General features: G+C 41.2%; 1 protein-coding gene across 1 annotated transcript in view; it reads right to left on the bottom strand.

Moving 5' to 3' along the window:
* The window catches only part of nr5a2 (nuclear receptor subfamily 5, group A, member 2), a 64,852-nt gene extending 45,742 nt beyond the window's left edge, over positions 1 to 19,110 (bottom strand). Inside the window, exons 1-4 of the mRNA XM_070908266.1 lie at positions 18,999 to 19,110; positions 15,854 to 15,972; positions 11,849 to 11,990; positions 2,806 to 3,515 (exon numbers count right to left, since the gene is read on the bottom strand). Of these exons, the coding sequence (XP_070764367.1) occupies positions 2,806 to 3,515; positions 11,849 to 11,990; positions 15,854 to 15,972; positions 18,999 to 19,080 (1,053 nt within the window). The 5' untranslated portion in view covers positions 19,081 to 19,110. The remainder of the gene's footprint in view (positions 1 to 2,805; positions 3,516 to 11,848; positions 11,991 to 15,853; positions 15,973 to 18,998) is intronic.
* Between the last annotated feature and the right edge of the window lie 8,155 nt (positions 19,111 to 27,265).

The following is a 27,265-nucleotide window of genomic DNA, read 5'->3' as shown; positions in this document are numbered from 1 at the left end:
GTCATTGATTTCAAAACCAGTGCACCAGACCTGATGTGCTCTAATTGTCAAGGTGTTAAACCAATCAAAACTGGAGTAGGTTGGCGGTAAGAGCCCACCCCAACTTCTCGGATCCAAGGTGTTAGAAATAAACATCCCTCACGTCATGCCTCATTCCCAGAAAGAGGGGGAGAAAGAGAGAGAGGCAATGCGCCGCATTGGGAAAGAATGGGGGGAACTCTTTAGAAGGTACTCCTAATGGCTAAATATTTATGAGTCCTGTGACCGAGGCCAACTTATGGAAACTAAATCTTTAAACACTTTTTTTGGCAGACGCCTTGCACACACCCTCCCAGCTTGGCTCTATTACCACAGAAATTCTTTTGTTCTTACGGAGCTAATAATAGAGAGACGGGCTGTGCGTTATGTGTGAGCGGTGTCTGTGTCTTAATGTGGGTATATCTGTGTGTGTGTTTGTGTGTGTGTGTGTGAGATGAAAGTGTATTTATAGCTTCCTACAGTGCCACGCTACTCCTGTGACAACATTTAATTCTACTCTGCTTCCTGTCTCTCTGCTCCCAGACTCGACCTCACATCTAATGGTCAGATCTATATTAACAGGAGACCTCAAAGGGCAGGTGGATTCAAAAACATGATATCTTTTATTGAACTAGCAATTATAAGTTAAAACAATGGGACACACACACCATTTGTAGTATGTAGTTTTAAGTGTATACATCTTTTGCTTCTACAGAAATGAATCCCCTAACATTAGCATGTACATGCACGCACACACTCAGCTCAGCTGAAAAAAACCCTCTAAAACAAATAATTTGAAGGAGACGTGTATCACAACAATTCCCACAATGGCAGTAAAAATGTGTTCACTATCAGCATGGGACAATTGAGAAAGCTGATCAGTTTGGCTCATGGTTTGCTTATTCTCCTTACCATCACCAACACTAAGCCTTGCTCAGCAGTCCTCCCAGTACTAATGAGAAACAAGCAAAGAAGAGAGGATTCAGGCTTGTGTGGGAAAAACTGTCAGAGCCACAGCTCGCACATTATTTTTCAATCCCCCTTGTCTTTAAAAACAGGGCAAGGGGGGGCTCAGTTAAATTATCTCCCTCACTAAAGTGAAATGTGCCCCCACCTCCCCTAAACCAATGGGGCCCGTGCAACAGGAGCAGGAGAGGTTTTTTGAGGGGGTTCGGGGGTGCAGGAAGAGGTTTCTCCTGCATTGAGCTCAGGTCATTTTCTACCTCTGTAACAGGCACCCAGCTCAATTACTATTAAGCAGTAATATGGGTAGTCATTAGGCAAACATAATGACATTTCATTCAGCAGCAAATCAGGGAGTGACAAACACAAGTGGGTGAGATAATTGAATTAGGATGAGGGTGTGAGAAATAGAGAGGCTTCACAGTGAAGCAGGAATGATCATTCAAAGTTAATGGGCAAACCACACAATTATTAGCTGTGGCCACACCCTGCAAGCCTGTGTGTGTGTGTGTATATATGAGTGAAGTACTGTGCATCCCAGTTGAATACAAATACAGATCTCGAAAATGTCAATAGCGGGGACACGGTGCGTGCTAAATGTCAACATGTGTTTTTCAAGGACTCTGCGTTGTAATTGGCTCTGTTTTTAATATTACATTTACTTCATGTGTTATTTTCCCCTTTGAAAAACAAAATAATATTAAATATTTGGAGGGAATTTTTTGTAACAGGGCCCATGAATATGCAGCTGAGCCTTTGGCAATGTGGTGTGAAACAAACAGACAAAGGAGTCAGACAACGGGAGGAAAAACAGGTGAAGCACAGACTAATCAAATGCCTTTCATGTCGCTCAGAACATTAACCTTCATTCAGAGCAAATAAAGCTGCGAGCGTGCAAACACACACCAGAAACTCTCCCTTGAGCTCTGTGATGAATAAGTGGGAATTATTGCGCTTTTGCAGTGAATTACTATTGGTCAGTTGGTATTGACTGTGCTATACACTCACAGAGGACACATTGTTTACCAGGCAGATTATATGCACCTAGTGAAAATGCTGTTAAATATTATCCATCACAAATAACTAAAGGTTAAAAACAATCTTAATTAAACTGAAATTAAATTAATTAAGCAATTAAATTATTAAAATGGAAAAGCAATACAATTTATTGCTATTGTATCCTCTGTGTGATATGGTCAGCTCTCGGTATTTTTGTTTGACCAATATGCTAATGGCCAGTATCTCATATCATCACACAGTGTGCCCATTTATATCTGAGGAATATTTCAAGGGGAGATGGGCGGTATTCAGTTCACATAAAAACCCTTCGACTAGGACCCTGTTAGTATGAAAAGTGCCTGAAGCTCATAGTCAAAGTTTTCACATCCCATAGCCAAAATGTGTCACACACAGAGTAAATATGGCTGGCTGCTGAATTTTGATCAGGCAGTGGGACAGACAGCGGTGGCAGCTACGAGCAGACACCCCTCGCCCCACACGGCCCTGTGTACTCTGCATTAGTGTTGAGCCAGTGCATACAAGAGGAAGATTAAAGGCCTGTTGAGCAGATGATGTTCTTGAACTGTGTAAAGCACTGTCAATTATGGATGACAACGTGGTGAAAGATTCAGCATTGAAACAAAATGCAGGATAATTTATTAAAGGTCTGCAGAGTAACTACAAACAGAATTAAAGCTTATACAGTAGTACGCTATCATAACTGATAGGAATGATGGCAAAAACCATGAAAATAAGGATGTTTAAAACATAACATATATAAATTTTTCCTCACATTTAAACATCACATGGATCGTGCACACCTACCTTGAGTTCACGGAAGAAGATGCTGCTGCGTGCCCACTCCACGATGGAGAAGAGTGTCTGGTCGGCCATCTTGCACATGAGGCCGAAGGTGTTGAGCTTCTCGTGTTTGCCTCGGCTGGCCTGCTCCTGCTGCAGGTAGGCCAGGATCTTGGCCTGAACCTGCGGCTCATCTGGCTCACACTTAAGCAGCTCTACGATCAGGTGAGGGAAGCTGGGCGGCGAGCCTGACTGGTAGGCATCGACGTAGGCGTAGCCCATGATGGACTCCGGCGAGCTGGTGTACGGGTCAGGGTACTCAGACTTTATGGTGCGCGTGCCCTGGAAGTGTCCGTAGGCCGCCTGGTAGCCCTGCAGGCTGCCAGCGTGTGGTGGCATTGCCATGCTGACCGGCGAAGTGACAAATGGGCTGCGGTCGTAGTCTGTGGGGGGCAGGGCGGTGGCATGATGGTGGTGGTGGTGGTGATGGTGACCAGTGTGGTGGCCGGGGTGGTGGCTTAGCGGAAGGCCCTTGGATGCGGCCGAGTGGATGTTCTGGATGGCTGAGGTGATGGTGAGGTCGGTGGGCACGGCTTGCATCACCTGAGTCATGGCCTCAATCTTCAGGCCGTTGGCTCGGATCAGCGCCTTCTTTTGCTGCTTGAGGGCCCGGTCACGTTTGTACATCGGGCCAAACTTGTTGCGACCACCACGCATGCGGTCCGCCCGCACAGCTGACAGGCAGAAAGAGAGATGAAAAAGGAGACAAGAAAGGAAGAAGACAATATTAGCTCTAAAGTCTTTGTCTTGCATGTTACTCATTCTTGACAGTGTTCATGGGGTCTTATACAACACTAACCACCTTTTGACACATTTACACTTAATTTAAGCAATAAAACAATTATTTAAAGTGTTTCATCTAGAATGAGAAATCCACCTTGTGTACATATGTATTAAGACCACTGTCGGAAAAACAACAACATAACAGAGCCGGGGAAGTAGGTAATATTCAGAGAAAAAACTCTCAAAAAACCTGGAAAAACATCATGCTAGCTAACTAATTCTCATGTATGATCTGATAAACAGTAAATTCATCACATTCAGTGCCGCGTGTCGCTATTTTCCAAGCTATTGTAACTGTCATATTTCGCTGGACCCGCATGAGCATGGCTTCCATGGTAACACAGCCATTGAGGCTTTCGTCATTTGGAAGTAGATCCAACCTTGCAAAGTGACGCAATGTGGTGCCATGACAAAAAAAAAAAGTCCATGTTTTTTTCTGAAGTTTTATTAAAGTATTACCCTGCTCCCCGGCTCCATATAATAATTTTTTTGACCTACAATGTCTGACTTTGGTTGAAACAAAAAATACTAAAAACACTTTTACAGCCTAAATCTTCTATATTTTAGTGATACTATAAGATTTGTCCATGTATGTACATGGATATAAGCATGGTGCTATGGAAGTGAACTCTTCATTTGTAACTTGTATGTAGGGCAAAGGTTTTCCTATGTTGATTACACTTGACATTTACCTGTTGACTCCTAAACCCCACAGGTCTAACAGATAGTGTTGTTACTCATTGACCAGGGACACAAACCTCTATGAGCCGCTCTGCTAAATAATCATTGTACAGCTGGCTATCTCTGTCTACCACTCAGGAAATACACACCTCAAAAGCTAGATATTGGTATAGACTCAAAGAAAATTCAAGTTCTCTTTCTAAAATTCATGTTTCAAAATGCTATCTGATTATGCAGTATTTAAAAGCTTCAAAATGTCACTGTCCATTAGTAGAAACTTTTTTCTTTACAAAACCCCAAAGGCTGAAAAGGCGGACAATAAGCAAATTGGGTTTTTTTTTTCTGATGAACCAAACATTCCCATGATGCTCCCTGCCTCCCCCCTCAGTGCAGGCTCCTGTGGTGAGGATCACAACGAGTCTGTGCCGTGGGTATTTCTAATGAACGAGCCGGGCACACAGTGGACTGCTACGAGGGCCATGTGTGATCTGGCCGACTGCTGCCATGGGGAAGCTGCTCTGCTGTCTCCCAGTCGGGGGGCACTGGTGTTAATTATTCATACTTAATTACTTCTTACTTTGACGAGGCTCGACGAGCCCAGCGTGCAACAAGCTAACGGACGTCTGGGAGACTACCCAACAGAAAAACACTCACTAATATCGATACTGTAGAATATTATAGACTTGTTTTCATTGTATGCAATAAGGTCTTGCCTCCCTCTTGAACAGAAACCTACATATTTAACTGTATATGCAAATAAATGCACATACATTTGCTCTGAATAGTCAGATAACATGGCGAGTCAGCCTGGGTCTACTCCAGCTCCTGATGTCTTGACGGATGAATGAAAGAACAGAAGAAGAAAATTGAAGAAGGGGTGTGGAGAGGGCGGGGTGGGGGGCTGGCGTTTGGGTGGGGAGGGGCACACACACACACACACACACACTCCGAGCTGCCTTGGGAGTGATTTTAATGACCTCCGTCACAAAAGTGTCTGTCACTGATCTGAGCGAGAGGAGCCGAGAGGGGAGACACACACACACACACACATACAAACACACACACACACACACACACACACACACACTCTCACACACGCACACCCACATGCTGACTCTTTCTCATACATTCTTAAAGAAAACACACACACAAACACACTGGCTAACATGGAAAGCATTACACACTGGTCCAGATCACAGAGAGAGATGGTATCAGGCCAGACGCTCCGCCACCTTGGAGAGCACCCAACGGCTCAAATGGTATGTAATTTATACACAGTGATTTTACACACACACACACACACACACGCACACACACACACACACAACCATTTTCCGACATGCTTGAGGTGCAGTGCCCACTCACCCAGGCTCAGGGATTATCATGACCGTTAAAAAATTGATCACACATCAAAAGTAAAAAAAGAAGAAATCAGGAGCCGCCAAATATATCCATTATACATTATTGTAGGGCGACTTTAAATATTAATGATTTCTCTACAACAGCGTAATTAATGAGCTAAGAAACTAATAGTTGGCCCTACTGGGAAAACAAAATTAGGCCCTGACTGCCTTCTTGCCTGCCTCTGACCCAGGGACCCACATCAAATCATGAATATCAGGATTGGGGGGTGTAGGTCTCACCACCACCACACAGACACACAGATTCTTTCTAATTAAACAAGGTGATTTGCATGTATGTAACGCAGATTAATATGGAAGGGGGAGGGGGATAGTGTATGCGTGTGTGCTGGGTAGAGGATGAATGTGTGTGTTTGACTGAGGTGAAGAGATGTTAATGGGTTAGATGCTGCAGCATTGAGCTTCTGATGACACAGTAACCATGTGACCCTGGAACTTTAAGGGGTTAAAATTGTGTACAAAAAAATAAAAAAATAAGCAAAAACAAGTAAACACAGCCAGTTTAGTTATATTTACTGCTTTTAAGGTAGTAATTTGTGAATGTTTTCATGCAAAAAAAAATGATATATTAAAAAGCCGTAATTGAATTACCCTTTTCATAAAAGCTTGCCGAGCGTCTGTTAGTAACTTAAACTCACTGGTAGGTCTTTCTGCGGTGCCAAGAAAATGATGTGGTTTGTTTGGCATAAACACAAACTGAGTAGTTAGCATGACAGTGACAGCCACCACTGCTGAACAGGCAGCCTACAGATATTCCAACTTCATCAACAGAAAATCAGCTTGATTGACAGGAGGTGGCTGGAAAGTGCAGATGAGCACTTAGACACACAACAGCTTAGCGCAAAGGTAGAGGCCAAAAAGAAAAGAGAAACAGGTAAACTGTAGACTGAAAATATAAGGAGAATACAAGAAGAAAATGAATATATGAAGAGAAAACATCACAAGGAACCTCTATTTGTGAGAAAAGGATCTGAGTTGGGGGATATTGTGGGTTAGCAGTGAGGCTTTGGGGCTAAAGCCAGGCTGAAAGGCTAAAAGGCTGATGCTGTCTTCCTCTCTGACTTCCCTTCACTTACTGTCTGAGAACACGTCCACACAGAAACACACTCGGTTGCACACACACACACACACATCTATAAATTCATAAACTGACCCAACCAAAACCCTGTTCCTCTTTCCCAAAAGTATCCAGTACCCCGTGTAAACATCATCTCAAACATGTACGAACACAAACAAGCACACACACACAGCATCATTCACACACACACACACACACACACACACACACACACACACACGCAATTTCTATGCACATATAGCCCCTAACACACATCACACACACAGCCCTGAGCGCTTATATCCTCTGATTTATGGTTGTTTAATATACAGGAATATTAAGCGCGCGTAGGTGAGGATCCCTGTCGGCCGCCAGCATATTAATGGGTCCCGCGGAGCCTTGCTGACACCCTGTTTGTCATGTCGGGGCCCTGGCCCCTGCTCCGGGTGCGCCCTATCCCATGCACACACATGAATACCTATGATACCTATGCATAAGTAATGGGACAGCTCCCCGGCTTCCACTGCAGGTACTGGGAGGCTGATGGAAGACAAATCAGAGCAAGAAAGATGGAGACAGGGAGGAAATAAAAAGTGGAAGGAGAGGGAGAGAGATACAGAGAGGAATATACAAACACTCAGATGGGGTTCCTAATTTGTGCTGAATGGCTCTATAGAGGTTTTGATTTCAAAGTAATTAATGAATTCAGAATTGATGATGGATTAACGGCATGAACAAAATGGTTAAAAATAAAAATCGCTGGAAAAAGTGATACCTGAGGAAGCCTGTGTGACTCTGTTCAGTAATGTAAGTAAGTGTGAGTGAAAAGTCCAATAAAAGTTAATGAAAGAAAAATGAGAGTTAGTTTTGCTTCCAAAAACAGCCACTTTAAATCAGTATATTGTCATGTCTGGTTTAAAACGAGACAGTTCTGGCTGGTCAGATTTGAATCAAGCTGTGATTAAACACAAAAAAAACTGTCAGGACAAATGTTCCTTGCAGTTCTTTGTTTTTGTTAAAATGTTGTAATATTTTCACTTTTTTCATATTTTCAAAAGTTACTATAAAAAAAAATATAATTTCTGCTTCATTAAATAGCACACAGTGGAAAAAGAGTATATTCAAACTCCCAGAATCACAAATACCACTGTTCCGCTACTGTCTTTAAGATGATACATAAGTGAAGGAAATATTAGGCAGCTCAGTGAAGCACATGATGCCAGGCAACTCGTAGCAAGCATAAAAGAAAATCATACCAGTGGGAGCTGTTCAGATACGGCACGCTTCATCAGCTTAAGTGAATGACGTGCTAATGGGTCAGACCTTAGTGGGATGTGGCCTTTTTTTTTCTCAATGAGTCAACACTGGCTGAGATGCTACAGTGCATACCAAGAAGCAAGGGATTTTACAGCACGTGTAGCATGTGTGTTTGTGTGGTTACATGAGTGTGTGGCTGCCAGGCTCCATCATCGTTGTGTGCGTGTGTACATATGAAAGAGAGAGAGTGTGTGTGTGTGTGTGTGTGTGCCTTTTTTTCCTTCAATACTGTTTGACACAATGACCCTTCTGACCCTGACAGTAACTGGAAAAGACAAATTAACAGATTAAACAAGCTTTTTATAGACAAATATTAATATTGACACACTTTTTTAAACATGTATTTCACTTTTTGGAATTTCATGATAAATGTTAGCAGCTGATGGCATGTGGTTAAAGTGATTTGAGGTTAAAGATGACGCTCATATCCAGATTAAGTTGAGTGTTAATATTTGGGATTAAATCTATGACTGAGTCTCCAGGCTGTTCTTCACTCTCGCAGTTGATGCAACAACAAGAAAGAGGTCGTTTTATCTTGAATGCAGAGGTAAGTCAGAGGTAAGTCATTTATGCTGCGGCAGAAGCACACAGACGAGAATATGACATGTTTTCCTTTCATTGCGCAAAGACAGACGTCACCGAGATTTAACTGTTTTTGTTTGTTATCAGCTCAAGATACTGCGACTGCTCTCTCAGTGTTTCACTTTGTTTCACTGCCCTCCCTCAACTTTGACACCAACACACGCAAACACAGACTTCTTTACTGCCACCACCCTCACAGCAAACTAAAAAGCTATACAGACGGTCCTATTGGTTGGCAGACAGGTACGACACTGAACAACGCCGGAAAGGCAAAAGTACATAGTCGAAAAATACAGAAAGAATTACAGTTTGAGTCAACTTTAAAGTTTCCCCCATTTTTCTATGTCCACATTTGGTTTCCACTCGACATCCTGAATTCACATGTTGCTGCAAGCTGCTGTGTAATGGAATGAAAAGATTGCAATAACAAAGCGCATGACCCCAAACCTCCTTTCCTCTCTCACCGCTGTTGTACGCACATTTTTTTTTTAGATCAAATGACAGCTTCTCCCTCTTGCCTGTGGCCTTCTGAACACCTTTTTCATGAATATATGCATGTGTTTACCAGGGAGAGCTGTATGTGTGTGGACAGTGTGTGTGTATGCTGAGGAGTGTCAGCCTTTCTGCATGGGACGTCTTTACTGGTTGTGGCAGGAGTCGCCCACTGGAGCTTCTGGCCCCTGACAGAGTGCTGCAGGGCCCGTCTTGCCCCCGAGCTGAAAGCTACCGCCAGCAAAAACAAATCAAACAATACCCCCTCCCCACCCGTGTCAGCTGGAAAATGACAGGCCGGGACATTCTGCCCAGCGGCCATTCACAATTAACAGCAATTAATTACACCGCACATGGCAGGTAAAGGGAGAAGAAGCCTCCGGAAAGATTTTAGTTAGGCTGTCTTTGCGCTACTTTCACCCTCCCAGGGTCTTATTTCTTTAACACATTCACTTTTCTCAGTTGTATGTGATCATTTCAGGAGCCTGGGGATTTTTAATTTGGTTTAAATTACAAATGTGTGAAGAATTTTGTTTCAATATTAGACTGAAACAGTAGTACACAGTACACAAAGTAAAACAATTTGCAGTAAGGACAACATTGTTACTTAACCTCTCGGTTAACAAACAACCATTCAATCCATTCAATCCTCTATTTTACACTTAGTGAAAGATGACCTTCAGGTCGCTTTATTCACTCCAAAATTAGTGATTTCAGAATAAAACATGTCAACTCACGTGTGGAAAAAAAAGTTGCTTTTAAATATTATCTTTGAACATTGGAAGAATGTTTCTTGCCCTGCCGTCCTGTCACTTCTGGATAGCCGTATTTGAACAAGCTTCTGAGCCACGTTCAAATTAAACAAAGAGGCCTCCTCGGCTGGCCAAAAGTATCATCATTACCATTCTCGCCCTGCCGCCAAGTTTAATATTTTATCTATTACTCTGTCTGGCAAGTTTAAGTGCATAGCAGCTACCAGATACCCCGCAACTCCCCCTGACCCCATCTAAAATACTAATAAGCAATGCTGGATTTCAACGCTTTGGTTAAAATGAAAGGTTTCACTTCACAAAGTTCTAGGTATACATTTTCGAGAACAGATACTACAGCGATGTTCATTGTTAAGTGATTAAATAAATATAATCTTCTCCTTTCATTCAGGCAATCATTATGTCAGAGCAGGTATTTTTTTTAAAAATGGTGGACATCTCAATTTGGAAGGAAAGTATTCACATGCAAATTGATCTCGGAAGAATATTTCCACTCTGAGTTTCCAAAAAAGTTAATGTGCTGTGATTAACTGTAATCAATTGGGAATCAATGGAAAAACACTAGCTCTGTCATTTCACTAGAACTTTGGTAGAGGTTTTTAAAAACACCTCTATGAAAGTCCAGAAGCAGCCAACCTCCAATTTTAGCTGCTCCAAGTTATAATTTTTATCCCCCCCGACTTTCAGTAACAGTAATTGCAAACAGGCATCATAGCTCAAAAATATATGATGCAGCACACAGAATACAACAACACTGTCTGGATCTGCTTTTCCATTCCTGCAGATGTGTTCTGTAAGTTCTAGATCATATTCTAGTGAGCCGTGTTTACTACGAAACCCCAGAATAGACAAAATCTGTGGTAAACTCTTCATGAAACCGTACAGAAAAAACAGTGCTGCATGTGCACTGTAAAAGAGATAAATATTCTCCGAGATTAAAATAGAATTTTAAAAGACTTCTGGTGAAAGTGAGTCCGAAGGACATCGGGTGCATTTGGCTGCCTAGATGCTCTCACGTTAGAGTAACTAAGTACATTTACTCAAGTACTTACATATTTGAGGCACTTTACTTGAGTATTTCACTTTTAAATCTACTTTATCCTTCTACTCTACCACATTTCAGAGAGTGGTACTTTTTACTCCACTAAATTGATTTAATAGCTTTAGTTACTACGGTAGTTATCTTCCAGATAAAGATTTCACACACAAAACATTTGATTAGCTTATTAAACATAATGCCATATGTTATGGATTTAACTATTCAACAGTATATAAAACAGTTAAAGTTAGCTCCATCTCAACCACCTACAACAGTAAAATGGTACTTTTACAAGCATCAGTAATAATAATCCAATAAAATAATATATAATGGTATGTCAATCTGCATTATGAATACTTTTACTTTTGGTACTTTAAGGACATTTTGCTAATAATACATATCTTTTCTTACGTGACATTTTCAACACTTCTACTTGTGATGGAGTATTTCTGTATAGCAATATTGCCACTTTTACTTTAGCAAAGGATCTGAATACTGGTTACTGGATAGTCACATGTTCAGTACTAATAACAGCCACCTGTTCTAAGAACCCTGGAGCAAGACACTGAAATCTCGCCGTCATAATCACTGGTTGCTCGGACATGATAACCCTTTCTGCTTTTTGTAACAACTGTGTCCTATTTATCTATTTTGAAGAATCCCAAACTTTTTGACAGCTACACATTATCTACCAGCCATTTGTTGCACTTTGAAACACTTTTGAACATTTCTCCCAAGGTTTTATCTCATTGTAACCTCATGTTTAAGATGGAAACACATTCAATTACAGATGCAAAACACCAGCAAAACTTTCAAGTCATTCTGCCATAAGCCAAACTGTAAAAATGTAAACATGTTGCTGTACCTTCTAGCTTCATGCCAACGGTCAGGCACTTTTGGAAGCGGCAGTATGGGCAGCGCTTCCTCTGGGTCTTGTCAATCTGGCAGCTCTGGTTCTCTATACATGTGTAGCGTTTGTTGTTCTGGACGGTGCGCTTGAAGAAGCCCTACAGAGAGAACCAATCAAGACGTCAACCCGCTTGACCCCTGCAATGCGATGGTAATTGGCCCATTCACACTCCCAGACAGATGGAGAGGGACAGGCTTAATGGACACACACACACACACACACACAGGGAAGTTTTAAAAAGCTATACTCCAACTGATGTTGTGCTGCTTTATGGACACACACATGCAGAATATAAAGCAAGGCATGAACATACACTTTGTTTTAAAAAAATAAAATAAAATTGAAAATTTAGTATTTGTAATACTTTTTGATTAAGTCAGGAAATTATTCATAAAATTGCATTTACATGATAAGTAGTACATCATTTTATTCATCTTTGAACAAATAGGCAAAACATAAATTCTCTACATACCTGCATTATAAACTAAAAGGTATAAAATCTCATTTGTGTCCTGTCAAAATTACATTACTATTCTCAATATTCTCTACTCACGTAAAGACTCGGGGAAAGCATCTTTTCAGCTCTCCACTTAATTATTGAAAAATATGAGCACAGGAGTCCAAAAGATCCAATAAATTATATCCATAATTCACAGTTCCGGGATTACAGAGATTCGTACCTGCAACGTGGAATTAATTATCGGCAGCAGCAGTGAAAATCAAACGAAGGGAAGATGGTATTAACGTATTCTAGATCCATACCCTAGGAGGAGAATCCTTAAACCAGGTCTTTAAAAAAAATAATAAAAAGAAAAAAAGAACATGCTGCTGTCAATATCTCACCAAACACAAATTTAATTGACAATCTGCATTGCCTGATTGGTCTCAAAAAATAATAATAAAATAAAATCCACTGCACTCGGTTCTGGATTATCGACTTCTCAGTGCTAAAAAATCCATGCTTTAGAGAGAACTTTTTCTCCAATTTTCCATTTAGTGCACAGTGTGTGCTATAAATATCTGAACCAAACTGAATTCTAGCATGCTTTAAAACCACACAATATCACGTCTGGAGATTAAGCGGAGAACACCTCACTGAAAGGCTTTCATTTGACCGTCAGCTCTAACCATGAAAAGGCACTCGTCTCAGGCTCATTTTTATTCTTAAAGGGATTCCAGCAAGCAACTGTTTCTGTTGCCATTAAAAAATAGCAAAACTTCTCATTTACTTGTCACAAATTACCATAAAATCTGAAATCATCACAATCATCTGAAATTGTTTGCTGTAAAGTAGATACTAGCTACATAAAAGTAATGTCCAATTTTAATTAGATAAATGATCTCTGTAACTGGGTATTCCTGACCTTGGAATTCCAGCCTAAAAAACTGCTATCTCTCTGCACAAAAACGGCAACCAGGAAAAATATAATTCACGTTTCCACTTGATCTCCTCTGGTCCTTGCCTCCCATGCTCTTTACATGCTCTAATATGTGTTTGACCAAACAACAATCTCTTTGACCTCACCCTGCTGTGCTCATCTTTATTTTCCTTTAACTTCTGCATATCTTAAATATATTGTATAAGTCCACTGTGCTCTCTGGCACTGACCCTTGACCTTTTTACTAGTTGCTTGTAATGTCAGTATTTTAGGATTATCAGCTTATTCTGCTGTTGCGCTGTCAGCCTGCAGATATTAAGCCTGTTTGTGCACATTGAGGACCATGAAGCCCGCTTCAGCTTGTTGTTATTTCAACAGGTATGATGTGATACCATGTTTACTTTATGTGGGCTGGCGAGTAGTATGAACTGTCCGTGCATGTTTGTGTGTATATTTATAGAGTGCGTATGCGTGTTTTTTCTGGGAAGTGGTAGGATTATGAAGAGGTTAAAGAATCTTTACTTGTGTGTGTCACTCTTTCTCTCTTTTTGCATGTGTGTGTGTTCTTCAGCCCAAAACTGGCAACCCAACTACAGCTTTGCCTGGTTAAATTAAAGTTTAAAAAAAAAAAAAAATATATATATATATATATATATATATATATATATACAAATGTATAAATTTGACCCTGATAACAAATGCATCCTATTCACAACTGCGTTTTTGGGCTTGTGCAGATGTGGGGTGAGCGGGTGCAAGGAGGGGGTATAGAGGGTAGGATTCCATCTAAAAACTCACCAGAAATGAATAAATATTTCCAAAATTAGATACCACAAAGTGGAAAATGTGAAGCTACTCTGGTAGCGCATATCAAAAACTAAAACAAAGGTATTTTCAGTTTAATAAGAAAACTAAGAATAAAATGTAAATGCTGGGTTTCCACTTTTTACGCAGCTGTGGCCAGAGAAGGACCTCCATTACACTGGAGATGGATTGCACTGCCTGGCTGATAGCAGATATTTAATGCCAATATGAGCCTGTAACATGTCAACAAACTGATATATCAGTACAGCCCTGACAATCGTATTTTTACTGAATAGATTGCCTACATTTTAGAGATAATCAATAATGAGCTTCAGGTAATTATCAATATTATTCATGTTTCAACAAGGATGTGCAGCACTTTATAAAACACCTCTTCATCACATCCTGAATGCACACACACACACACACACACACACACACACACACACACACACACACACACACACACACAGAAACACACTAAACTGGGAAATGTGTTTGTGGATTTGCTTCCCAACACGAGCCTGTGCTGAGGCTGAAAAGCAGCAGAGATGCCACTGACATCTCCATTCAAGCAAGTGCTTAGCATCTCAAGGTCATAATATGGGATAAAATCTATAACATCTGCTTTGAATAATGACCACATAGGCAAGAAATGTGCGCTGCGGCATCAATACTGTGAGCTGCAATTTTACACTGACTAGTGTAAACACAGAGACATTTGTCTTAGCTTAATTTTGTGCTGACAGCTTTACTGGGCAAACAAAAAACGTGGGTAATGCCTATTAGCTCAGTGTTGAGGAGCACAGTGGAAATGGGCAGAAAGGGACAAAGAGGTTGTTGATAGAGCTCAAATTAATAGCAGCAACTGTTTACTTTGCAGTAGCCTCATTATTAACCTGTGTGAAACATTTTTGCAACCATACAATGCTGCTGTTCTCTTAATGAACTTGTGATGAGAGTTTTAGACAGTCGGATACAGACTTGTTCAAACAGAGATGGTATTATTGTGTACTTTGCTTCCTGGGTTAAATCCTCCTCCCCCACCTCCTGTTTGGTGGCTTTGCATGCTTTTGAACTCCTGTTTCTTCCCCAAGCCGTTCAACCACTTTACAAAATCCTCTGACACTCGCAGGAAAAGTTTGTTAGATCAATTGTCACAACAATATTCGACCTTCGGCCTCTTTACCTTTGGTTTTTCCTGTAATGTTAATGATGGGGGACTGAATCTTTACTGTACATTTGCACTTGTTGCAAGTCACTCTGGACAAGAGTGTCGGCTAAACGCCTAGCGTGTGAAAATGTAACTGCAAAAAAATGCATCTCCACTGATGCACAGAGAGGTTAATGCACTGAAATAAAGCAGCCGCAGAGAAACATAAGAGCCATAGAATTACTATGTATGAAATGTATAATAAAGTTGCAAATACGGCTGTACCTGCAATATTCAATAAAAACACCAAAGAGCACATTAACTTGTCCAGCTTCACTACTGAACACTGCAAACACACAAGTGATAATAATACACTCAAACTATGTTCAGCAGCTGTAAACCTAACACTGACAGGCTTTGATGCACCGCAGGAACTTTATAATAACACCAGTAATTAGGCCACTATACATAATTGAGACCTCACTACCAAAAACTATTCTAGAAACTAGGGATATTTTAGATACCAATAGGGGAAGGTCACCATAAGCACACAACAGAGACACAATATATCATTGTAATCGTGCAATGGCTTTCCACTGGGGAGTCCAGAATGAGGGCACTAACCTTGCAGCTCTCGCAGGTCAGGAGTCCGTAGTGATACCCTGAAACCTTGTCTCCACACACGGGACACATCTCGTCCAGGTCTTCGTCATATGAGTAGTCCATCATTTTTATCTGGTGTGCTGCGGACGAGACACGGACACACAGTGAGAAGACTATTTCAGTGCTGAGCAATCTCTTTCCCAAAAGCCCGCTTTCATCCATCAAGATGAACCACGGGGAAGCACGCGACGCAACTGAATGAGATGTCTTTTTTTAAAGTTCTGGTGGACTTGTAGAGGTTTCATTTGAGGAGGGGAAGACGATGAATAGTCGTTTTTGGAATGAGTTGAAAGGACGCGACCATTTATTTCTCCTTCTCTTCTACATTCGTTGCAGACAGGAGCCAAAAAAAAAAAAGCGCATGAAAGTGAGCCTCATAAATATGCATGCAGCTAAGTCGTGAAATCGCTGGGGGAAATGGAGAGATATTAGAGTTAAGGATTGGAGGAGAAAATGTTACCGCCCACAGACAAATGAAGACACACAGAGAAGCCTTTATCTCTGCAGGCGAGGAGAAAAACATCCAAAACCAACTTGAACCAACATCATTTTTCCTTCTCGAATTTTTTTTTTTTTTTATCTCGCAATGCTATAGACCAACTGCTTTAGTTTCTTTTATGTGTTTTGGTGGCTGTTATGTGACTTTGGAAAAAACATAGTCCATTATACAAGTCGTCAATATGATTTGACATGATGATTTATGTTGTTTCCAAAAGCAGCTTCAGTCATTATTAAGAATGAGTAGTAAATAAAGACAAAGCGGGAAATGTAGGCTACTAGCAGAAATTTAAAATCAATTTGGAAATAAGTGGAATTTCACAACATAGGATGGCATACGTTTCCCATTTCTTTGTATTGAGATTTATGACTCAATATACTAAACGATTCGAATATTATTGCGATGTATTTGTTGTATCCCCCTTTGCCTTGCGTATTAGAAATACTAGCCTTGATAAGACTGTGTATGACAGCGCTAAGCAAACAGCCAGGCTGACATTTACAACAGTTACAAAAGCATTTATGGTTCTAATCATAAAAAGCAGCCAGGATCAAACAGGAAAACCTCAGTGGATGTGGCTGTAAAAGTGGAAATATTTTGTCAACTAGACGCCTTCCAAGGCCCTTCACATACATTACTGCTCTACTTCAAAATCCACTCATCTGCTCACTGAGACCTTTTAATTAGACATGATTTCTGGTTTGTTAACGCGTTGCCCTTCTGGGATCCGCGCAGCATATTCCAGCTGAAGCAACAAGTTCCACCGAGCTGCCGGGTTTTTCCACAGAAGCTCAAAGCAAACCCCATTTCCGAACTTTCTTCTGCTTTAAAGCGCATAAAGGAGAGGATCTGTAGGGCCCGTTCTCGTGACGCGCTACAGCTGCAGATTTGGACACATTCTAATAAAGGAAATAAACATTATCGGGGCTTTGGATGCAGTTGCGCAGTGGATGAGGCCGTGGTAAATAAAATAAATTAGTACCTCTGGTCGGAAATGGTCCTAACACAACAAATAAAGAATATTTTTAGCCAGATATCTTCTCCAATAAAATTGTACAATGTCTAGGCTGCTGCTGTGCTTATTACCATGTAAACCACATTTTAAGGAATTATAACAGTTGAAGATATAAGATAAACATTATTTTTATGTAAACATGTGGGTAAATTTAGTTTAGTTGAACCCTGCTTCATTGGCAAGCGGCGTTTTTGTGCATGCAGAGTGTGTGCAGGTTACTTTTCGTTGGACGGTGCAGAAACACACCGGTCAGTCTCTCACCTGCTGGCTCTCACCTCACGCAATTTCCAAAGAGCTACGACATTTGTCAAAAACGCTGATGATTCCGAGAGAAAACCTCCGTCAGTCGGAGCTACCTTGTTTTTAATCCTGCGTAAAAGTAGATCTCCGACGAGCCACTCCTTCTTGTGGGTGTTATCAGCGTCTCATAAACCGAGAGCGGGCTAATTGATTGCCCGTTTATATCGCTGTGACACGAGGGGACAGAGGGAGATACGTGAGATTATCTTGGCAGCCCCTTTTCACATTTTGGCTGCTTTATGTGTACTTTGTATTAACAGATCAAGATTTTTTTTTTTTTTATGTATACCGTTTTTATAAATATGTCCAATCTGAAAACATTTATTTCTCAATCAAAGCTGCACATTTTTTAAATGATAAACCTAATTCCGCACATTCAAAGACCTAAAGCAATTATGCCATACATTTTTGACATCATTAGTGTGAAAAATACCCCAAAAAGATGATAAAATAAAGGATAATAACAGCGATATTTGGTGCCCCTTTTTAATTTAGTTCAATCTGATTTTAAAATTGCATTCAACTTTTAGGCCAAAATTGGATAAATTACAAAACAGAATTTTGTTAAGAACATTACAAAATATAAATTTCTTTGGATTTATTTGTCACACAATTACGACCATTTTACAATGGCTATAAAATATAAATTAGACCCGAATTTATAGGCTTCTTAGACTAAACTTTACTGACCCGAGGTCAGTCACTAAATGAAATCTCTAGAATTATGCTCTGCAGTTTTTTTCTTTTGATAAATTGGCAACAGCTCTGTCCAAACTAACTTTTGTATAGATACAAAATCACGAGTCAATTCTGCGTGTCAGTTAGTACACAGATCTCTGCTCTGTCTCACCGTTTTTACGCACCAGGCGCCCGCACACTTCCAGCATGAGTGACAGCTGGGTATATGGGTTTGATCGCGGGCCAAACCTTAGAAAAGTATGATCTGCATTCATACTTTCTAATTATTATATCAGAATAAAGATGATAACAGCAACCTATCCCCAAGCCATAATAAGAGAAAATCCAAAAAATCTCTGTAAACTACCAGACCTTCATATGTCTAATAATGTAACACTTTCATCATCCAATAACAGCCCATAATGACAGTCACCAGTCATTAGCCTGCATTGTCCGCAGAAATGTGTTGGGTATAAGCGCGTTTAAAAGTTTGGGTGACATTGAGGTACGCACTGAGGACTCCCAGCCCGGTGACGCTCCGTAAATCGACTTAAATGGAAGCGTGTGAATCTGCCCTGTAGTCTTAAGAGATGAAAATGAATGACAGTTCTTACCTTGCATGTTCCTTGGCATGTGCCCCTGTTCCCCATACGATCGAGAGAGTCCCAGGGATTCAGCGTCGACTTTGGGAAGCATGTCAGCGCTGCCGGCCTGAGCTGGAGACTCCGCACCGCTCGGCGGGACACCTGGACCTGAGAGGCAGACGTCCCCCACAAACACGTCTCAAAGTGTCCAAAATGTCTTTTTGGCTCTTTATTTCTTACTTTCTGTCTCTCTCTGTCTTCCAGTTATCGGACCATGCTCTGAACATGAAGCCTGATTCAAACGGTTCAGACTGTCTCCAAGCGGCCGGGTTGCATAGCCGGGGCTTGTCTGCTCGGATTTAACTTCACTAATTTAATTCATCATACTTGCATTTGCGCGCAGAACCGCAATAACAATGCAGAACACATACGAGTGATTCCTTCGATACTTTTCGAACAGTTGCGCGCCGATTTAGGAAATCAGTCTCTTACTCGAATGAGAAAACTGCACAGCGTCCGGATTAAAAGACGATGGTAAGTTTCCCTTCAGCTTTTCCAAGTCTTTTTTAACGCGTCACCCATTAAAGTGGGACTGTCAGTGTTACTTTCAGCCTTTAGCAGTACGCGCCGCCGGGGCCGCCCTCTCCTGTGCGTAAAGTCGGATTCGGTGTGTCGGTCGGACTGTCTGGAGATGTGGAGACCTCTCCTCCTCCTCCTCCTCCTCGCGGCTTTGTTTACTCCGCTCTCTCCAATCCGGGGCGCATGCGGTCGTCTGACATCATCTTTCCCAGGTCCAATCAGGCGAGGAGACCGGGAAACATCGCCTCAAACCCTCCATCTCTCCAAAATCTCAGCTGTTTAATCCCGTTAATGATGGACTTTAAAAGCGGAGGGAGAACAAGGAAATCAAGCGAGGTGATGCAACTGCATGTGAGAGCAGACTCCCCGCGAGCATACGGAGCTCAAAGGCAGCGCGCGAGGTATGTGGGTTAGAGCGTGTTGCAGCAACGCACGCACACATACACGCGGGTAAGCACGCTTCTATAATGTATATAAGTTGTTTTTGGATAAAACTCTTCATCTTTATATATCGGTTGCACATATATATTTTTTTAACAATATTTAGTTTAATTAATTAAATTAAATGATTTTTAGCATCTGTTCTCTGCTTCTGCGGTCAAAACGACCCCCCTGATCATTAAAAAGTCATAAGATATGATCAAATGAAATGTAATAAGCTTTCTTTCTTCTTTCTTCTTTGTAACAGGACTACCCCTTTTTATAATGCAGGCGAAAGACAGTAAATTCTGCATAAGACCCGTGTAAATAAAATAAATGTATAATAACCTTTGCAACTTTCTTTTGTTCAATTGTGTGGAAAACGTGAGCAGCGCCGGCCTCAGGCTTAAAACGGCCTTTATTTTCGGATCAAATCAGCCCCCTTACACAATAAATTATACCTTTGCTTCTGAATTATTATCAGTAATTGGCTGAGCAGGGATCAATTAGTGATCTGACGTCAGGCTCGGGCTATCTATTCCAAATGAAACACACAAAGTCAAAATTAATTGTCCCCATAAAGCCCCTCTCCACGCGCTCCAACACTCACAAACACATACACACTTATTTTAGTTCAAACAGACACAGTGTGTCATTATCATCGTTCTGAGGCGGTGAGGACGAGCAGGGGGAGACGCACGGAGAAGTCACGGGACCGACCGCCAGACACACCTGAAGGGTCGAGGAGGGCGAACTCCACACACACACACACACACACACACACACACACACACAGTCATGTCCAGCAGTTAAAAATAACAAAAAACAAGCCTTTAAAACGAGCAAAGAGAATTACACATTTCAAGAATTTAATATCGACCCATAAGTTTAAGGTATTATAGTAATATAGGAGGGGAAATACACCACAAAGCACAGTAAGAGGAACACAAACTTGCAGACCCCAAAATATGTTTTTCTACTAGACTTTGTACATTGTTTGTCAAATAAATTTGTCATCGCACTTTGCCTTCTTTTCTATTATTTCTATAATTTGAGTGAAATATTTACTAAATCAGTTTATTTCAAATACTTTCTCTAGAAGAGTAAACTATCAGGCTACTCACCTGATACAACCTAAATCTTCTAAACCTTCATTGAAAAACAGGGCGAATGCAGCCAAATTATTTACAACTCTGGTAGAATAAAAGTGTAAAATCACCGGCTTTGTCTATAGACACAGCCCAACCTGTTGCATCTCAATTCTACAGCATCTGTTCAAATGCAGTATTACATTACATTAAATAACTTTGGTAATCCAGTAAAATGATAGCACATTATCACTGGAGACATACTAACATACTGACTCTCCTCCACTGTTTTATATGTAACACGTTTTTTTATCTCTTTTCAAATATCCTCATGATCCAGATGCTATTTCAGCTGTTTCAATACAATTTGCATAATCACTTAAATCCAACAGAAAGAAATGTTTCAGTTAACTTTGTGCTGCAAGTACAGTATCATTAACTGCAGCTGGTTTACATAAAAGGCAATACACGGTCAGCGCACACAAAAGAGGCTCACCTGCTCCAATCAGGTCCTCTGTGGAACTAACCTGATCCTCTTGTCATAGTTTTTCCCTCTTTTTTCCTTTTCCCAAAATGTGCTCCTCACCACTACCAACACACACACAGTGAGTTCCCACTACTGTTTTCTGACTGAAAATGTTCCATTTCACCCCTGTTGAATAATTTCCTTTACACATTCACCTGGAGTCTTTGCTTCTTGCAGCAAAAGGGTCAAACAAGTGGGACGCAGTGCATTTAATGACAATAAATTACAATAAAATAAAATAAACTAGCTGTGAACTTTGATCTTTGAAAACAACTGAATTCTCCTACTACTCCTACCTACCTCCCTTCACATACACACACACACAGATATAGATTATTTTTTATCATCATTTGATGACCAGCACATCAACCTCAATGTTGACAGGGTGCAGGAGGCTCCACCAATCAGCAACACACTCTTAATGCTGGGCTGTGATTGGTCAAAGCCTGGTTACTTGCAGGCAGTGGGGGGAGGAGTCAGTGAATGACAAGGGAGAGGACAAGTAGGGGCAAGAGGCTGAGAGGGGGGGGGGGGGGGGGGGGGGTGCAGGTTGGGTTATAAAATGACACAGAGACTGATAAGACCTTCTCTGGCAAGATAGCACTGCTGGAATGATTAACGTGTATGGAGAGAGAGAGAGAGAGAGACATAGTGGGTGCTGTGGTGAAATGTAATGAGGGACACAGAGGAAAAAGGAAAGGATAAAGACAGGTCAAAAGGTTTGAACACAAAAAGACAGACAACAGACACAGCTACAATAACATCATTGTAACTGAAAACTGAATTGAAACGAGAGAGAGAGAGAGAGAGAGAGAGAGAGGGAGAGTCACCTTGGAACTTCAGTGTAACTTTACTGACATCGAGACAGTTTACAGTTTGAGGTGATAAAAGTTGCATCAAAAGAGAGGCGAAGTCATGACTCAAACTTTGGACTAATCGTCAGCCACGCTTCACTTCCAAGTTTGGATTTATCTGATTGGCGCACACACACACACACACACACACAAAAAGTTTACATGCACTGAGTGATTAAAGATAAAAAATCGTTGCCTATGATTTTTAATGTAAGGAACATCTGTGCATTATTCTGTGTGTGTGTGTGTATGTTACTATGTGGATACCCATGTGCAGTATTTCCATGCTGGTCTGTACACATTTGTGTTCATGAATGAGTGTATGTCTGCATGTATGACTGATCTGTTCTGATCAAATAACAATAGCCCTGGAAGTGGTACACACACACACACACTAACATCATTAAATTATAATCAACACACACTCGCTATTCATAACCAGGAAATCACCCCTCCACCCCCACCCCCACCCCCCTGACACACACACACACACACACACACACATACATACAAACACATGCATACACCCCCCCCCCCCCCCTCACACACACACACACCACCTACCTACCTCTGTTTTCTGTATTGAAGATGTAATGTAAACAGTCATTCGTTCTAAAAATACTGCAGGACCCAGCAAGCAGAACAACGACTCATAAAACAAAACAAAGAAGGTGGCGGTGTGACACAAACATAGCGTGACTGATGTAAACAAAACCCAAGGAAAAGATGAAAGGAAGCAGCTGTAAGAAGTAGAGGAAAATAGTGGAGCTAAAAGTATAATAATCTCAAAATTTAAAACTGCATTAACCAATTTTTTGGCCATTTGGGTGCCATGCAAGATGTAAACAGAGCATTTACATATTGTCACGTTATAAATTTGTTATGGCGAACGAGTTGAGAAACTATTTCCTTGTAACAGATCCAACAAACTCAGAACAACATTATACTTTCTTTGGCGTCTGGTTTCTGGCCACCTGACGAATGTCCAATGTGGACTCTCCTTTTAGCTCCGTTTTGCTCTCCACCAACTCCTGAGGGAAACATTTGGCTCTTAAGCTGCTAAATGCTCCACTATGTTCATCTGCTAGTCGCTGATTGTGTCTGTCTGCTGTTTGATGCTGCGCAGATGGAATACTGAGGGTTTATCTGAGCCTTTTCGCTGAAAACAGCAGAGTTAGCAGAAATTACCTGAAAGACGCTAAAACACAGTGGGGAATGCAGTGTTGGAACTGACTTTGTGTGGACAGATGTGGACTTTGTGTGGACTTTGTGTGGACAGATGGTCAAAATGGAAAGGAAAAGAGGGTTCAAATTTAGCTAAATGTGGACATAATTCCTGCGAGATGCTCTTGCCTCGCGTCTGATTGTCACTCCCTGATTACTCAGTATATCTCACATCCCTTTGACTTTCTATTGTGCCCCAGGTCAACTGCTGTTACCTGCTGGTCTCCAGGTCTTAGGATGTAGACAGTCACCGGGGTTATTGGAGGAAACTGAGTCTGTCAACAAGCAAGTGTTGACATTTCGGCTTAGGAGATAAACCTCACAAGGGATCAAACAAGAACTGGCCCTGTTGACTAAAGAAGAGACTGTGCGTGTGTACATGCATACTTGTGTAAAGAGGTTTCAGTGTTGCAAGTTTGCTGCTGACAACCTAAAGTGGAAGGGGCGCTGTTGTTGTCTGTGGGGTTTGGTTATCTCCATGTCAAACGGCTGAGAAAACATAAAAGGGAGGCGAGCTGGAGACACATTTTGATGATTTATACTCCATACAAAAACAAAAACAGGGATATGAATATATAACGATAAGCAGGTAGAGAGAATATTTTCAGGTTCGATTGGAATCTGTGTGCTCAAATATGAAGTTTCAGAACACAGATATGAGAGAATTTCTGACACAAACACAGATCCTACTGAATGTGTTGCATTTACATCTTGAGAAATCATTACCACGCCAGCTTTGACACAGTAGTTGAAAGAAATGAGAATATCACTGAGAAGATTAGCCTCCTCTGACTTGTGCTCTCATTTGACATTTTGAGCCCAAGGTCGTACGAATGGGCTGTTCTTCCACTCCGAAATAAAGTTTGGTTATTTCTTGCAATAATTGATTGTGGAACGGGCAACATCTTCTTCACTAAAGCCGAAGAGAAAACAAATAGCCTCAGTGAGACATCAGGGAAGGTGAGAAGGGATGACTTGCAACATGTGCTTTCCTTCATAAAGAGAGAGGTTTTATGGGAAATATGGTCAAAAATCATTAATGTAAACCCTTGAGACACAGATTACCAATTATGTCTTTTAGTCTAATTTGTTTATGGTACTTGCAGAAAGGTATCATACTTAATTTGACAATGATGTATTAATCTTTATGATATGCTATGCGTAGCAGCTGCAATGCTGGTTAATGGAGTGGAGAGGTGCAGGCAGGAGATGAGCGGGTTAATAAAAATACTGTGGGCTACTGTGACATAGAGCAGGTCAAGGCTTGGCACTTGCACGTGGCTGATGAAATGTCAATCACATTGGAGTGAGGGATGTAAAAGGGATGGTAAATAAAATGTGGGAGGAGAAAGGAGAGCATCAGAAGGAAGGAGGGAGCAGCGGGCTACTCTGTTAATGTTTCTGACAGAAGGAGGGGAGAGGAGAAGAGGATGAAAGAAGGAGATCTACAAAGAGGTAAACGTCCCACTAACATCTCTGACAGAAGGAGGGGGAGAAGGTGGGGGAGGGGTAGACTGCAAGGGAAGAGCAGAAGTAAGAGGAGAGAGGAGAAGCTGCCACGGGTTGGAAGACCACTGACTTGTCCAACATGGGGAGGGAGAGGATGCAGATTTAGACTCAACATCGCTTTATTTTCCAAGTGCAATAAATGTGCAAGGATGTTTCCAGCTGTGCTGAACACTTTACCCAATCAACAGACAAGAATGCTTTTGGACGATTCTGCAAAAACCCCAGATAACTCTTTTATAAAATCCTCTTTTATATAATATATATAACCTTATATATAAGGTTGGGGAAAAATCATGGTTATGAAAAATAGCTTATGGTCAAGACATGCTCATGTTTTAGGCAACAAAAACACTTGAGATAGTTTGAAAGACTGTGGGGAATGTCTTTTGGAAGAACAGTGTTTCATCCTCCCAGTAGAGGTCCAGAGACTCTGCTGTTTTGACAGCTTGTGCTGACACTTGGTACGTCACATAATCAAATGGACATGGAACACCAACACATTTTATCACAACCTTGGAAAATACACATGACGACAACAAGTTGGATTATTCTGTAATTCTAATTTCTGGACAGTGGCACTTAGATACCGAAATGTTTTGGACACCAGGTGAACTTTATCTAATGGCTGAGTGAACTAATGAACTAATAACATAAATTGGGAATGGAAACCCAGAACAACAGTTTTGAAAGGTCCACCTCTGCCCCATTATGTCAATGTCAAAAGATTTTCTTCCTGATAAAAGAGCTTTTAACGTGGAAAACCAAGTTTGTTGTTAATGTTTTGTGCTTCATCTGCACAAGTCTGTATGAGTAGAAAAGGGAAAGAAACAATTAAAGTCGGAGATGTTGAATATGGAATATAAGAGAGGGCTGAGAGGGAAGTGTGAGAAAGCACACACACACATACAATTCACCCTAGTATAAACATTATGCCCGGAGAATGTCCAGGAATATATGCTGCGGTAACTGTGACTCACACAACCTAACCACATCTCCATCCTCACACACACACACACACACACACACACACACACACACACACACACACACACACACACACACACACACACACACACACACACACACACTCCGGCATGTCCAAGATAATAATTAATCTGCCTGCGTCTTGGGTCTTTTCCAAGTACTTCTTTAGGAACAGACGTATAATTGTTCTATCTACTGTCAGATTGCTGTAGCTCTGACCCATGTCTTCCTTTCTACTTGTTTCTTTTATGTGGGCCATTTAGAAGTAACTACTGTCGAACTGTAAATTAATTTGTAAAGGAGCATTAGGCCAATGCCTAACATGTCAAATCGGAAAATGAGCATATGAAAGCCTTTTCCTACTCACAGTACAACTACCAGACACTATGATCCATTTCAGGTTATGCCCTTCTGTAAAAGGAACGCACGCTGAGACATGAGATTTCTCACTTTAAAGACGTGTGATGCCGCTTGGAATGCCTCGCATACACACATATTTACATGCACGTACATACGCATGTACATACACACACTCGTCTTCTCTGACATGCTTTTTCTGTCCCTCTCTCTTGCTCTCTAAACACACACACACTAACACACACACACACACACACACACACACACACACACACACACACGCGCATGCATACACACTCATACACATGCACTGAGCGACTGCTAGATCCATTAACAGGTCATGTAACAGTCATTGTTCATTGCTTCGTATAAGCTTCTATTTTCAAGAGCCAGCAGGAGGAACAATAGCACTCGCCAACACTGTCAGGTGTTCAGGTCGCAAACACAGGGTGAGGTCTCAATGGGAATACAGTATTTATGTGTGTGTCTAGTGTTTATGTTGTAATGCGTGCATGGATTAATAACTTCGCACACCTTATCAGCCCCTTGCACTCTCTTATCTGTGGATGTTTGCTTACAGGAGCATCGCCAGGTGAAATTCCAAGGATCGGCTGCTCTGTGGTTCCCATAAGTGAGTGCAATCAAAACAGCTGCAGAAGGAATTTCAGCTCATCGCATTGTTCTCCTCAGTTCTTAACATGCATGTTTAACATGCATCCACAGTGGATGTTTGGCGAGGGCACAACTGAGAAAATC

Source organism: Enoplosus armatus, chromosome 7 (assembly GCF_043641665.1).
Source record: "Enoplosus armatus isolate fEnoArm2 chromosome 7, fEnoArm2.hap1, whole genome shotgun sequence".
Lineage (NCBI taxonomy): Eukaryota > Metazoa > Chordata > Actinopteri > Centrarchiformes > Enoplosidae > Enoplosus > Enoplosus armatus.
This window is presented reverse-complemented; position numbering and strand designations above follow the sequence as displayed.